The 13,978-nt window shown below is 42.8% G+C and overlaps 1 protein-coding gene across 14 annotated transcripts in view; it reads left to right on the top strand.

Moving 5' to 3' along the window:
* Nucleotides 1-13,978, top strand: part of POSH (Plenty of SH3s) — a 235,756-nt gene that overhangs the window by 42,069 nt on the left and 179,709 nt on the right. For all 14 annotated transcript variants that reach the window (XM_067127349.1, XM_067127346.1, XM_067127343.1 and 11 more), the window contains exon 6: nt 3,476-3,574. In XM_067127349.1, coding sequence (XP_066983450.1) covers nt 3,476-3,574 — 99 coding nt within the window. The remainder of the gene's footprint in view (nt 1-3,475; nt 3,575-13,978) is intronic.

Genomic DNA, 13,978 nt, shown 5'->3' with positions numbered 1-13,978 from the left:
GGTCTTATTCATTGGTAGCAGTCAGCCTCTGTTTTCAGTAAATGTCCACTTCACCAAATGAATGGATCATTCCCCCAGATGTTTCGGACATAAGCTATGACCTTCATTGGTCGTTTTCATCATAGTATCCAATGTCCTTTCCATAACGCCTACAACCAAACAAATGAGTTCGTTCTATCAGACCCATACGCCCGTCATTACGGGAATTGATGGTCCTTATATTGTGATCAGCCAGAAACTTCAACATTTTTGAGGTAGGAAGAATCTCTGTTTCATCGTTCACATTCGAACATTGACTCTTGATTGTTTCTACACTAATATTAACTTTCGACTCCCTGAGCCAAGATAGTTACAGTTCGTCAGCACGGGTGTCTTCGGATTTCTGTTTGTTTTCGACTGCATGTTGGTTTTGTTTAAAGTAGAGTTCTGTAGAACCATACCAACCTATGCTTCCGAAACAAGATTCAGTCAATTCTGATTGTGCAAGATTTTTTCCTTGTGCAATTGGAATTGTTGTCTAGCTCTGTAGATCTACAAACAGGCCTTCTCCTCGGTACAACCGCCTGTGTTTTCTTTTGCAATACTATTCTTAGCACAAGGACGAAGACTAATTCTTGAAGATGGAAAGGGAGTTCATGGTCTTCAACAAAGTCTCCTCATTCTTTTCCATCCCCTCTGAGAGAGGTGAGAGAAATTAGCCTAATGGTTAGACAACAACTATCCCCTTGGGGTGTTGTACACGCTTCCCCTCCAGAGACACTCCGTGCCTCAAAGCATCAACTGAAAGGTATTCACCTACACTTGAATTCAAGAGGTTAGTTTGGGTTCGGATTAAGTTGGGTACTTAACTTAACTTAGCCTACCCATTCCTTCCCATCTTCTCTCAGAGAGGCGAGAGAAATTAGTCTAATGGTGAGATGACAACTATCCCCTTTGGGTGTTGTGCACACTTCCCTTCCAGAGATACTCCTTGCCTCAAAGCATCAATCGAAGGGCATTCACCTATTTTAAGAGGTTAGTTTTGGTTCAGATTAAATTAGGTCCTTAACCTAACTTAGCCTGGCCTAACTAGTTCTAGTCTGACCTACCATAACTGCATTTCAGTATCCTGGAGCTACTTGTCTAATGTCACTAACCAGGAGGTAGTCTCCTGCTCTACAAGGGACTAGGTTGGGTACTTAGCCTAGCCTAACTAGTTCTAGCTTAACCTTGCCAATCCTGCACTTCAGTATTCTGGATTTCTTGTTTAATGGCATCAACCAGAAGGTAGTTGTCCATTCTTCAAGGGTCTAGGTTGGGTACTTAACCCAACCCAGCCTAGCCTAAACTAAACCTAGCCTAGCCTGACCTAATCCACACCTCATATCCTGGATCTTCTTAGATCTCCAAGCCTCAGGATCAGAGGATAGGCATTCTGTAGTGTTGTTAAGGAATGGTACCATGGTAGTTCTTCAGTCAATAAGGCGGGGGCCAGCTTAATGTCCTATTGTCTCCTCAAATGATGGTGCTGGTGCATGGGTTTGCAGTAGTACACTCAGCACAGTGGTCAACCAGACACACTCCAGGATGATGGATGTATGACAGATAAGTTCTGTTTCGCACTCATGATTCAAGTCTTTTGCTTACAACTTCCCTTCATTGTGCCTGATTCATCGGGAGATCAACAATACCTCCAAAGTAAGTTCCAACAACTTCTAGTTGGTTCCTACTCAGTCAAGAAGCAGGGTCTAGGAGCTCCATTGCTGAGGAGAGAATATTATGTGGATCTTAAGACAGTTTCAGGAGTCTCAGTGTCCAAAGAGGCACTCCTTTGATAGCAACGACACCAAGGTAGTGCTATGGTTACACTATCCTCCTCCAGAGACTTTTCATTCTTCGGAACGTTGACCAGGGCGGCAGTCTCCTACACTTCCATTCTTAGGACTTAAGCACAGTTCTTTTTAGATTTTCAAGAGTCTTAAGATCCAAGATAGACACTCCTCGGTGTGATAGCAGAACACCACGGTAATGCCATGGTCAACAAAAGGTCCTAGTGTCCTTTCATCTGCTCTATTGCAGTGTAAGTCCATGAGCAGACAGAAGAACATTCAGTGCAGTGGCCAACCATACATCCCAAGCAAAATGGATGTCATTACAACAGTTATTCACTGACATTAGGAAATCAGGACAGTTGATCGTGGCACCTTGACTTCTGGATTCGTTCAACCTCTGAAGAAGCTTGATCATAGTCCTTTTTTCTCGACTTACTGAAGTTGGCGCTGTTCTGTTCTATCTTCTCGCCCCTTTGAATAAAGTAAGACATCTCTAGTACCCATTTACATTTGGAAGGTTATGCCTTTCGTCATTCTACATGTTTCGAAAGTGTTCAGTGAGATGGATCATTCCACTTCTATGGTCCTGTGGTGCTATTGACAGTATGATGTCTGTGGCCTCCTTAAAGACGAGACTTTCAACCCAATGCTAACAACTTGTTCATTACCTTCGTTCAAGTTGGCTGAGAAATGGTGTCCAAATTGTCATTTCTCTTGACTAGTGAGATGATCAAGTGAGCGTACCCTACAACTTCTTGATGGACATCAGTACGTTTCGAACCAGATCTTTCGAGGCCAGGGGCATTGGTCTGTCCATTGCATTCAGGAAGAACCTGTTGGTCAAGTACTAGGATGGAATGTAATTGTGTAGGTCACAGTCATCTCCTTTTACCTTGGGACGTTGCCCATAGGTCCTTGGACTCCTTTTCCGTGGATCCTGTGGTGGATGAATCCTATGGTGGATGCTCAACAAGTCATTTAGTTCACCCAGCTCTTGAGGGACAGGTTGCATCTCGCCTAAGGTGTGGCTGCTAGGGGAAGGTGTGTGTGGGACTGACCTCCTCCCTTTCTCCTGTCCTCCTTCCTCTCACAGTGGGCAGAAGAACAATGAATGAGCTGTCACATGCTGGACTGGCATGCATGCAGGTGATGTAGATGACTGAGTATCCTATCTATAATCTGGCTCTGTCTGGATTAGTAGATACAAATCCTTCCTTCCTCTCTAGCAAGGGGAGAGAGGGAGTGACTGTGAGCAAAGCAGTTGGTTATTCTTAGCTTTATAGTCTCTGACACTCTGGGTTCATCCAAACCATCGGTAACTGTTACCATAACCAACCGGATTTCCAACTTGCTGAAAGTTAATCCCATATGTAAATACCTCAGGTTTGTATCTTAGGAAAAATACAAAATACTTTAAAAATTTTAATTTTGACACACATTTTACACATTTTAGCAAATCTACAAAATTATAAGGAAATCATTCCCAAGTCATACTAGTGGGTATGTTAAAAGATATTGCTGACAGTCCTAGTATGTCAAAAATAGATTATCTTTTATCACACACTTATAAAATATTTATTATAAATTTTAATATTGATATCTAAAAATGAGCTTCCATTGTATATGCATTGCTAGTATAATTATGATTTCTTATTTGTTTTCAGATTATAACCCCATTACCAAGCCATATACCACAATGTAAAGCTCTCTATGACTTCAAGATGACAAATGATGAAGAAAGAGACTGCTTAACATTTAATAAGGTAAGCCTGTCACCATTCAGTATGTTGGAGTTAATTTGGCCAGTCTTTTATACTTGATGCTATTCATCTCTAACCTCACAAAGAGAAAATACCTTGTTGAAGTCACATGGGTTCATCATTATATGTTGAAACTATGTTACAGATGAGAGGGATATTTCTATATTCCTTTTCTCACTCTCATAAGTACTTCCTTTTTCAAATTTGATCAACTTCTCCCATCATGTTGCCCAGCTCCTGTAACTATTTCATAGAGCAGGTCTTTGTACTTCATCTCATTTACTTCCCAAGCTTTATATTTTGCTTTCCAACTATTCAAACTATCTTTTCACAGTTGGGATTGGAGTTAATTTTCAAAGCTAATAGTTGAAATTTTGGTAATCTTGTCAATCACCCAATAACGTTTGGATCTTATAGATATCAGTATTCCTGTCATATTGACATCACAAGGTCAGAACTATCTCCTTTCTCTGGACTTTGACTTCAGGGGTGGGCTGTTTTCTGGGAATAGGACTCTTGAAATTTTGTCCAGCTTTCCTGCCAAGATGATTAGGTGGGGATGATATATTTATGTAATACTATCAATCCCACCAAGTGGAATTGTCCTCCACGTGAGCACCATAGTCGTGTTGGCCCATTGATGTCATAAATGGAAGAATGAGCTTATGAAAGGCTAATTGCATTTTCTTTTAAGTTTTAGATAGTTTTGACAATTTTTAAAAATTTCATATTGCAATACACTCCCTGAACACCTGAATTGGCCCCTGGTCACTGACCAGCCCAAACTATATCTCCATGGAGTTTACCCACAAAGTGAGTAATTAACTGTCAGCGTTACCAATGCTACAGGTAAAAATCTGTCAAATGAGTTACCTGAAGGTACCTTTGACAACGCTGCTGCAAATACCGGCCGACAGAGGCCGACATCCCCAATTGAGTCACTCAGTTGTTATTAGTTCGCCATGCTGTATGGGTGTGTCCCACACCAGGCGAACTTTTGGTCATTTAGCCCGCCCCATTTACGAACTTTTGGTCATTTAGCCCGCCCCATTTAAGATTTTTGGATATCGGGTTACGATATTGGTTGTTTTGGAACGCCTTTTCTCCTGGACTTACATCTTTTTGACTGGTTTTGGAACTTCTTTCCTGCCTTTGACTTTGGTTCGGTACTTTGGACTCAAGATGGATAAATCAGACAAAAAGATGTTGCCATCTGCTAGCGCCGCGGCTTCCACTAGGTCTACAACTTCGACGACCGAGCCTCCTACTGCCGGAGATTCTGCCGCTCACCGGTTCTGCACATCCTGCAAGTGTAGGATGAGTACCCTCAAACACAACCATTCTGTTTGTGTTTTATGTGGGAAGGTTCAGTGTAGTCTCAGTCAAAGATGTGACGAATGTAGCTCTTGGTCAGTGGATCAAATGGAGGATTATATAAAACACAGGAAATCTTTAGCCTCGAAGAGTAAGCGCAAGTCAGGACCAGCTGTAGGGTTACAATCAGAAGATAAGGAAGCTTTAGAGTCAGAATTATTCAAGAAGTTAGAGGATAGATTATCATCTAGTATGTCTAGCCTATTTTCTAGTCTGATGAGTAAGCTAACTGAGAATAGAGATAGTGGTAGTAGTAGCATAGTTGATTCTAATGGCTCTTTTTCAGCACCCCCAACCTGTTCCAGAACCAGCCCTAACAGGTGCTGGGGGTCATGGAGAACCATAAACCTCGAAGGTACGGTCTGCCGGCTCCCTCAGCACGGAGCAGGTAGTGTTGGCAGCAGATTTCCCTCTCCCCTCTCAAGGTGTAAGTTCAGAGGTTGATGTAGAGTTAGGTAAGACACAGACAAGTAGGGATAATAGGTTAGGAAGTGTGCAGGAAGAGAAGTGGAAGGTGCAGGCTTCTTTGGGTTCGGGTTTGGTTTGATTGTCTAGTGTGACGGCTTCGTCCTTGGATCCATCTTCGGTTTTATTTCCTGCTTTGAGTTGTTTGCAACAGGAGGTTTGTAAATCCATGGTTGTTCGTTCAGATGTGGTTTCAGGTTTGTTGGGTTCTGAAGTGTTGGAGAGTGCTCCTTCGTCTTCTAAGGTTCCTTTTCTTTCAAGGGATAAGTTTGGTTCGTCTTGCGGTGGTGGTAATTCTGGTGATCAGGTTTTCAATTTGGCTCAGTATAATGCAGATTTGTTGGGTTTGTCACAGGATTATAGATTACTAGGTAGGCAGTGCTTCAATTTTGGGTTTTCCAATATTCATGATCACATCTTGAAAATTTTCCTGAGTTTGCTAATGATGTCTATCAAGATTATCAAGGGGGAACAGAGTCGGTCTATTTTCTTTCTCTAAAAACTATGGCCTCTTCTGCTGCTTCTGAGTTTTTCTTTTCTCCAATTTATTCTAAGCCTTCTTCCAGTGTCCTTACACAACCTTCTTTATCGGGTCACTCTTCGGGGGTCCCTTCGGAGTCTTCATTTATTCATCCTGCTTCTTTGCCTTTAACTCAGCAGAGCAAAGAACTTTCTTTGGTTCAACCCGTTAATGTTGGAGCTTCGACGGCTCCCTTTCTCTATTTGGGGTTGAGGGAAGGTGTACCTTTGGTAGGGCTGTCCTCTTTGGCACCTTACATGGGTCCTGTAGTTTCTCAGGCTTCTGGTCTAGATTCTTCACAGGTGGTTGCAGTCTTCCGCAACTCAGCATATTCATCCTTTACTGGGTTTAAGTCTTAATGCATCCACCCCAGTTCTTGCGGATGCTACGGCAGTTGGCGTTTTATCTGCGCCATCGTTGAATGTATCAGTATCAATGGGGTCCTCAGCCTCTCCTTTCACTAGGGTAGCTGGTAAATTTTCTTCTTCAGTCCCCATTGGTTCTGCAGCTCGTAGCTTCTCCTTAGAAACACCCTTTAGTATGGGACCAGTTGGTATGTTCTCCACCTGTCCAACGTCAGCGGTAGGTGCTCCGGTGGTTACTCCAAGTGTGGCTTCTTCCTTTTTCTCTCCTCCTCCTACTTCTTTCTCAACTTTTCCTGCGACTATTTCTGCTCCTCCTTCTAAGCTGTTCAGTGTGGGTTCATCTTTGGTTTCAGGTTATCAGGGAGTTCTTCCTCCCTCTCCCTTAATCAGTGTGACTTCAGTTCCGGATACCCATCCTGGTATGGTGTTGGTTCATCTGGGGTTGGGTGTATCAGGTGTTGCGGCCTCTTCGCTCCCAGGAGTGGGCACTTGTCGCCCAGGTGTGGTCGGCTCAGGTGTTACATCATCGTTGCTGGGTGGTGCAGGGTTTACGCAGTCGAAGGCGACTGGCTCAGGAGTTTTGGCATCAACTTCTGTTGGTTCAGGGTTTGTGTAACCAGGTATGGGTGGCTCAGGTATGATGGGATCAAGTTTGTCAGGTGTTGATCTCGCATATCCAGGTTTAGCGAGTTCCGAGTTATTGGATGCAGCTTTTGCGGTGGGTCAGCCTGTCTCTTTTCCTGCTCCGGTTTGGTGGGACCATTTTGACAGAATGCTCTTTTGAATAAGAGGATCCAGTACCAGAGATAGATTTTTCTCCAGCGAATGAAAACGAGTATAAGTGGATGGTGGACTTTATCCATTCTCTCAATCAGCAGTCCAAGGCTCCTGAGGAATCTACACAACCAAACCAAGCAATGTTTGAATCACTGTATGCAACAAAACCAGTAGTCTCCCAAACATCAAGTAAACTGGTCTGGTTTGGCCGAGTCGAGTAGGCGTTGAGGGAGGCGGACTCTAGGTTAACTTCGCTTATCGGGTTGGGTAGACAAGATTCAAACTTACTTCCTAATCAGAAGGGGTTCTATAGGGTAGCGGGTAACCTTCAGCTGGGGTCAGAGTTCCACTCAACGAATCTGTTGAGGCACTTCTCTCTCAGGTTCTTTCGTCGATTTGTTTGGTAGCGGTTGCATCTCGTGAGGCTTTTATTTTGGAGGACACCTTTCGTAGCCAGTCTGAAGTCTTGTCCCACTCTATGTGGATGTTGTCTGGGTTGATGGGGTTTCTCAAACAAGACGGGTATACTCCCTCCGATCCTGTATTGTTTGACAACCTCATCACTTCGGTTTTGATGGGGTTGGCATACCAGGCTAACATTGCAGCTGGCTGTACAATGTTCTTTGGCAAGAAGAAGAGGGACTTCTTTTTAAATCATCTGCCTCCTTATTATCCAGATATACATTAGAGGGTTCTGTTGAGGGCTCCTTTTGCACTCTGCAACAGTCTTTTTAGAGAGGGAGATATCTCTTCCATGGTCAGTTTCATATCATCTTCAGCAGTAGAGTCACAGCAGGCTATGATCCATGTGGCAGCTCAGGGTTCAAGATCACCTAAAGGTTCCAGGATGTCATCTCCAACTAAGCGGTCTAGTTCTAAGTCCCCTGTAAGATCACCAAAGAAGGTCTGTTTTGCTTCCAAGGGTTTGGCTTCTGCCTTGGTTTCGAAACCTTCTTACAAGAAGAATTTTTAGAAGTAGGAGATATTCCCTTCGCCTGTACCTGTGGGAAGTTGTCTTGCTCCTTTTTGGAACACCTGGAAGGAGTGGGGTGCAGAGTTGGGTATTGGAGGTGTTAAGGGAGGGGTACAGAGTCCCATTTCATTCTCATCCTCCTTTGTCCAGCTCCCTGGTTTCCCTTCCCAGTTATTCCCCATCCTCCATCAGAGGGATAGCCTTAGCAGCGGAGATCCAAGCCCTTATAGAGAAGGGAGCAATAGAGCCTGCTCCTTCTCCTCTGGGGTTTTACAGCTGGATCTTTGTGGCCCCCAAAAGCGGGAGGGTCTTGGAGGCCCATTATAGATCTTTCGGGTCTCATCCGGCTGGTAGTTTCTATGAAGTTTCACATGGAAACTTCGCAGTTGGTGCTGCGGTCAGTTTGGAGAGACGATTGGATGATTTCAGTGGACCTCAAGGATGCATATCTCCAGGTTCTGATTCATCAGGAATCTCGGAGGTTCCTTCGTTTCTCGGGTCCATCTGGAACGTTCCAGTTCAAAGTCCTCTGCTTCAGTCTAACCAAAGCACCTCAGGTTTTCACAAGGGTAATGCCTCCTATTTCGGACGTAATGCATCATCAGGGATTCCAAATGAGGAGATACCTCGACAATTGGTTGGTTCAGGCTTAGTCTGTGGACGAAGTGTCACAGGCAAGGGATTTCTTACTGAAGCTAAGTCAGACCTTAGGGTTTCGGATCAATTTGGACAAAAGCTCTCTGATTCCAGCCCAAGTAAAGACTTATTTGGAGGTATTCCTGTTGGACAGGGCTCAACCAGTGAGCTTGTAGAAGAGCTTGTTGGGCCGAATGTCACCCCTCTCGCTTGTAGTTCGAGGGTCTCGTCTCCGGATGCGTTCTCTGCAGGCATATCTCAGGAATCGTGGGACTTTCGAGAAGAGAACGCAGTTGTGGTCTGGGACGATTCTTGCCTGAAGGATCTTCGGTGGTGGTCAGAACATCATCTGACCATTGGCGTAAGACTGGACTCCCCTCTTCCAGATGTTCATCTATACACAGATGCCTCAGATCAGGGTTGGCGTGTGACCCTGGAGGAAACTCAGGCCAGAGGCCTTTGGAGGGATCTGGATCGAGAGGAGTCCATAAATTTCCGGGAGTTGAGAGTAGTAGAAGAGGCTGTAAGTTGCTTTTTGGAGTATGTAAACAACATGGTAGTAGCTCTCTTTTGCAACAACATTATGGCTGTGTCGTATCTGAAGAAAGAGGGAGGAACAAGATCGCAAGGTTTAAACAACGTAGCACAGAGAGTTCTTCGTTGATGTGAGGGCCGCAGGGTTTCTCTCATCCGTCAGTTTGTGCTGGGGAAACTCAGTGTTCTTGCAGACGCGTTGAGTTGTTCGCAGGAAGTTCTCAGAGGCGAATGGACTCTGGTTCAGGAAGAAGTACAACCCCTGTTGAGGAAGTGGCCAGCGACAGTGGATCTCCTTGCCACAAGATTGAATTTCCATCTTCGAGTTTACTTCTCCCCAGTAGCAGACCCCATGTCATGTGGGACAGATGCAATGCTGCACTCCTGGGACAATCTTCAAGTGTATGCATTCCCTCCTTTCGGGTTGATTCAACAGGTACTGATCAAACTTAGGAACAGTACCAACACTCATATGACTTTGATAAACCCCTTCTGGCCCCAAAGACCTTGGTTTCCAGACCATCTGGACATGTTGATGGAAGTTCCAGTATTCCTTCCGAGAGGAAAGATCTTCTCAGACAGCCTCATTTCCATTACTTCCATCAGAACCTCCACGTGCTGAAGCTAGCTGCCTGGAGACTGTCCATTGAGCAGCCCATCATTCAGGACTCTCTAAAGCAGTGGCTCGTTAACTGTCTTTCTGTCTGAGAAGATCAACTAGGAAACTATACCAGACTAGGTGGGCTATGTACCGTAGTTGGTGCCGCAAAGAGGGACATAGCATTTTTCGTCCATCGGTTGTGAAAGTGGCAGATTTCCTCTTGTTTTTAAGAAAGGGAAAGAACTTGTCATATTCTACGATTGCTGGATATAGGTCGATGCTCAGCAGCACGTTCAGGTTTCACTTGCCTGAGCTTTCGACCAGTAGAATTTTGCACGATCTATTAAGATCTTTTAGAATAGAGCGTCCAGTTCTTCCACTTCGGGCCCCCTTGTGGGACTTAGCGGCTGTTTTGAGGCTGTTGAGCTCTTAATCTTTCGAACCCTTGGAGTTGTTATCATCAAGAGAATTAACCAAGAAGGTGTTATTTTTAGTTGCTCTGGCTACAGCAAGAAGAGTTGGTGAGATTCAGGCAGTGGTTAGAACGGTATCTGTTTCAGGACAGGATATTTTTCTTTCTTACTTGCCAAAATTCGTTGCGAAGTCTGAATGTGAATTGAATCCTCTTCTTAGATCGTTTAAAGTTTCTTCGTTGGATGATTTTGTAGGAGGTGAAACATCCAAAATGCTGCTGTGTCCGGTTAGAGCTCTCATTGCATATTTGTCACATACCGAGAAACTTTTGCCTTGTCTGAGAACCTTATTTGTTGCCCCTAAATATCCATCTTGTCCCATTTCCAAAAATGCAGTTAGTTTCTTCTTGCAAGAGGTTATTAGTCAAGCGTTGGAGGGTTCTTCATCGCTTTCGGAACCTTTGAGTTCTTCTTCTCGTCCAAGGGCGCATAGTATTAGGGAGATGGCTACTTCTTCAGCCTTCTTGAGGAATTTTTTGGTCTCAGCAATCTTGGAGGCAGCTGCTGGGAAGTCGGTGCCGGTTTTCACAACGTTTTACCTTAAGGATATTCAGTTTTCTTCGGAGAAGGGTTACTCACTGGGTCCCTTTGTTGCGGCCAACTCAATATTATAGTTAACTTGTACTGTTAGGGTATTAGGAGTTTAGGTAATTAGTGGTAGTCTAAAGAACTTGAGTTCCTTTGCTGGTCAGGATTCATGTTGAGTGTATTGTTTTGTTTTTAGGTCTTTAAGGTTTGGCAGATCCCTATGGTCATGCTGAAATACCTTCAACTTCTTCTGCTCAGTCATCTGCATTAGTGAGCAGTAGAGAACTCGAAGGTCCTGCACACTCAACTTCTCCTCCAGACATGAGAGGCTGAACAGCCACATGGGATGTTCGACTTTTCCCCTCCATACATGAGAGGTACAGAATACCACATGGGAGGCACTTCTGACTCAGACAGTACCTTAGACATGAGACTGACGCCGGGGTACTCTCTCTACAAGCATCCTCACCTACCGAGTTGGACAACTAGGTGAGGGCATGCATTTACACATGGTAGATTGATAATGAGTTATCTGCTTATTCTCCGTTGACAGGTCGGGCTGAATTAGGTTGATCCCACCTCCATTAAAATTTTGTTAATCAGGCTAATTCAGGTGTTCAGGGAGTGTACTGTATTGCAATATGAAGTTTTTGTAGTAAAACTAATACTGTAATACAGTACTTACCTGAATACCTGAATGATTCCCACCCTCTTCCCCACTTCAAGTTTTGATAGTGAGCGACTCAGTTGGGGGATGTCGGCCTCTGTTGGCTGGTATTTGCAGCAGCATTGTCAATGGTATCTTCAGGTAACTCATTTGACAGATTTTTACCTGTAGCGTTGGTAACGCTGACAGTTAATTACCCACTTTGTGGATAAATTCAAATTCTATGGGGATATAGTTCTGGCTGGTCAGTGACCAGGGGGCCAATTCATGTGTTCAGGGTAAGTATTACAATAATAGTTTTATTATGAAAACTTCATATTATACAGTATGAATAGTTCCTGGAACTTTAGATGATCCCTCTACACTGCTGATTACCCATGGTGCTAGTGTGGAGGTTGGTATGGACTCATTCCTCCAAAGCAACTAAGTCTTAGACCTTTATCAAAACCCTAAACGGAAACAGAAGATATAAGGTGAAAGATCAACCTTCACCACTTTCACTCCCTCTTTTGAACCAAAAGCTAGTGAAAGTTTTTAGTGATTAAAGTGAAAGAAAGAATGTCACCCCTGAGACTAGAAAAGAATATACTTACAAGATGTTCATCCAGAGAGATGTTATTGGACAAATAAAAGAAAATGAATGGTTGGTAGAAACCGCCTTAGTACAGCAGTCAGAAAATTACTTGTTAGTTACAAAAATAGTTATAGTCACCAAATATAACACAAGGAACTGTGGTTTTACCAAGATATGTAGATGAATACCAGCCAGTTGCAAAAGTACTTTGCTTGATTCCATTTAAAAAAGGTATGACAGTGTACAAGGTGTAGGAATGTACAGAATCCCAAGTAGATACAACAAGGAAACATAGTCTGATGGATAAAACTTAGCAATGAAAGTAAAACTGTGGGCAAAACAAAAAATTACGACCCTCTGTACCCAAATCTCTCCAATGCAAAAGAGGTGACATAGTGACCGAACATGGACTTAAAAATTGTGGAATTATTGAATAATAAAATGCATAAACTGTAGTCAAACCATAATGCAAGAGCTAAGGAATACTTGTACAGTATTATATGTACAATACAAAATAGAAAAAGACTAGAAGTGAGAACAGAAAGTTTAAATATAAAATGGCATCTAGTCAGAGCCTTAAAAGGAATAACACAAAAATAATGAAGTAAAGAGACGACCATGAATCCAAATGAAATGGTATAAATAAAATAGTACAAATAATCCATATAACATAGTACAAAATCCTGGTATCCTGAAGAAAAACTACGTCTTATAATGTACAGTACTGTATACAAAGCTGTCAGTACCTTGCAGTGTGATTATACAGCTGGTTATAAAAAAATTCAAGAAGGGACTATAACCAGATACTGAAAAATTTCAAGAAGGGACCATAACCAGTTACAGTACAACCATAAACATCAAACTAAATTTCTTGATAAAGCCTCACTTCCAAAAACAAAATATAATCTTGCTAATAAGCTAAATCTTTTAGTAAGACTTGAAATATATAACAAAACATAACACCCAGAAGATGAACTTACACTACTCCCAGTCATCAAAAAATAAAGGGAAAGAAAACTGAGGCAATACCAGGAAATTGGACATAAACTAGATAGCTTATAAAGAAAATTCAGTAAAACTTTTGAAATCTAACCCCACCCCCACATTCAACAAAATGCTTAATATTTCAATTTGAAAAATTTATTAAAACTAGTCTACAGTACTACAGTATAGATTATCAGCAAAATTTAGAGAGGGGTGACAAAAAGAAAAAGTAATATCATACACAGTACGCCAGTACAAGAGATGTGGCAGAAATTTTTAAAACATATGGATTACAATTAAAATCATCAAAGCATGCTTCAGAATATGATGGAAGAGGAATTTACAACAGTCTTAAATATCAGTTGTGGTAGGAGAACACTGAATAAATTAGCAGTTAGCAAAATCTCAACTATACTTCAGAGAACATAAAAGGAAAACAGAATCAGAAAGTATAAACTTTGAAACAGCTAGAGATTTATACTACTGTGTGTGTATCGAGGTTCCTGGCAGGTAATGCCATAGCTTTATATCTAGTGTTGAGAACCACACTGACTGTGTAGCACGTGTAGGGGCCAAGTTTGTAGACCTGGGCTCGCGTGACATCTGTAGGGAATGTTCTTAAGCTCAGTAGCTTTTTGTTTGGTATAAGCATTGTAACCTATGTGGTGAAGTGGCTTGTTATTTGCATCTGAATTTTCCAAGACCTCCCCTCAGTGTTGGCCTTGTCAAGGTTTTCCCTTATTGGTGCCACTGGTACTTAGTCTGCTGCTGAACCATTAAAATTGTGGAAATTGAAATCTGTTTGCCTGCGGAGTTGCACACTGTACACACACATTTTCTCAGTAACCCATGGTGCCAGGCTCTGCAGCACCTGATGGTACCAGCATGTTCTGTTAAAGTTCTGCTGATGGTGTTAGTAGCCTTAATGGAGGTGCA

The sequence above is a fragment of the Macrobrachium rosenbergii genome, chromosome 25, assembly GCF_040412425.1.
Source record: "Macrobrachium rosenbergii isolate ZJJX-2024 chromosome 25, ASM4041242v1, whole genome shotgun sequence".
Lineage (NCBI taxonomy): Eukaryota > Metazoa > Arthropoda > Malacostraca > Decapoda > Palaemonidae > Macrobrachium > Macrobrachium rosenbergii.
This window is presented reverse-complemented; position numbering and strand designations above follow the sequence as displayed.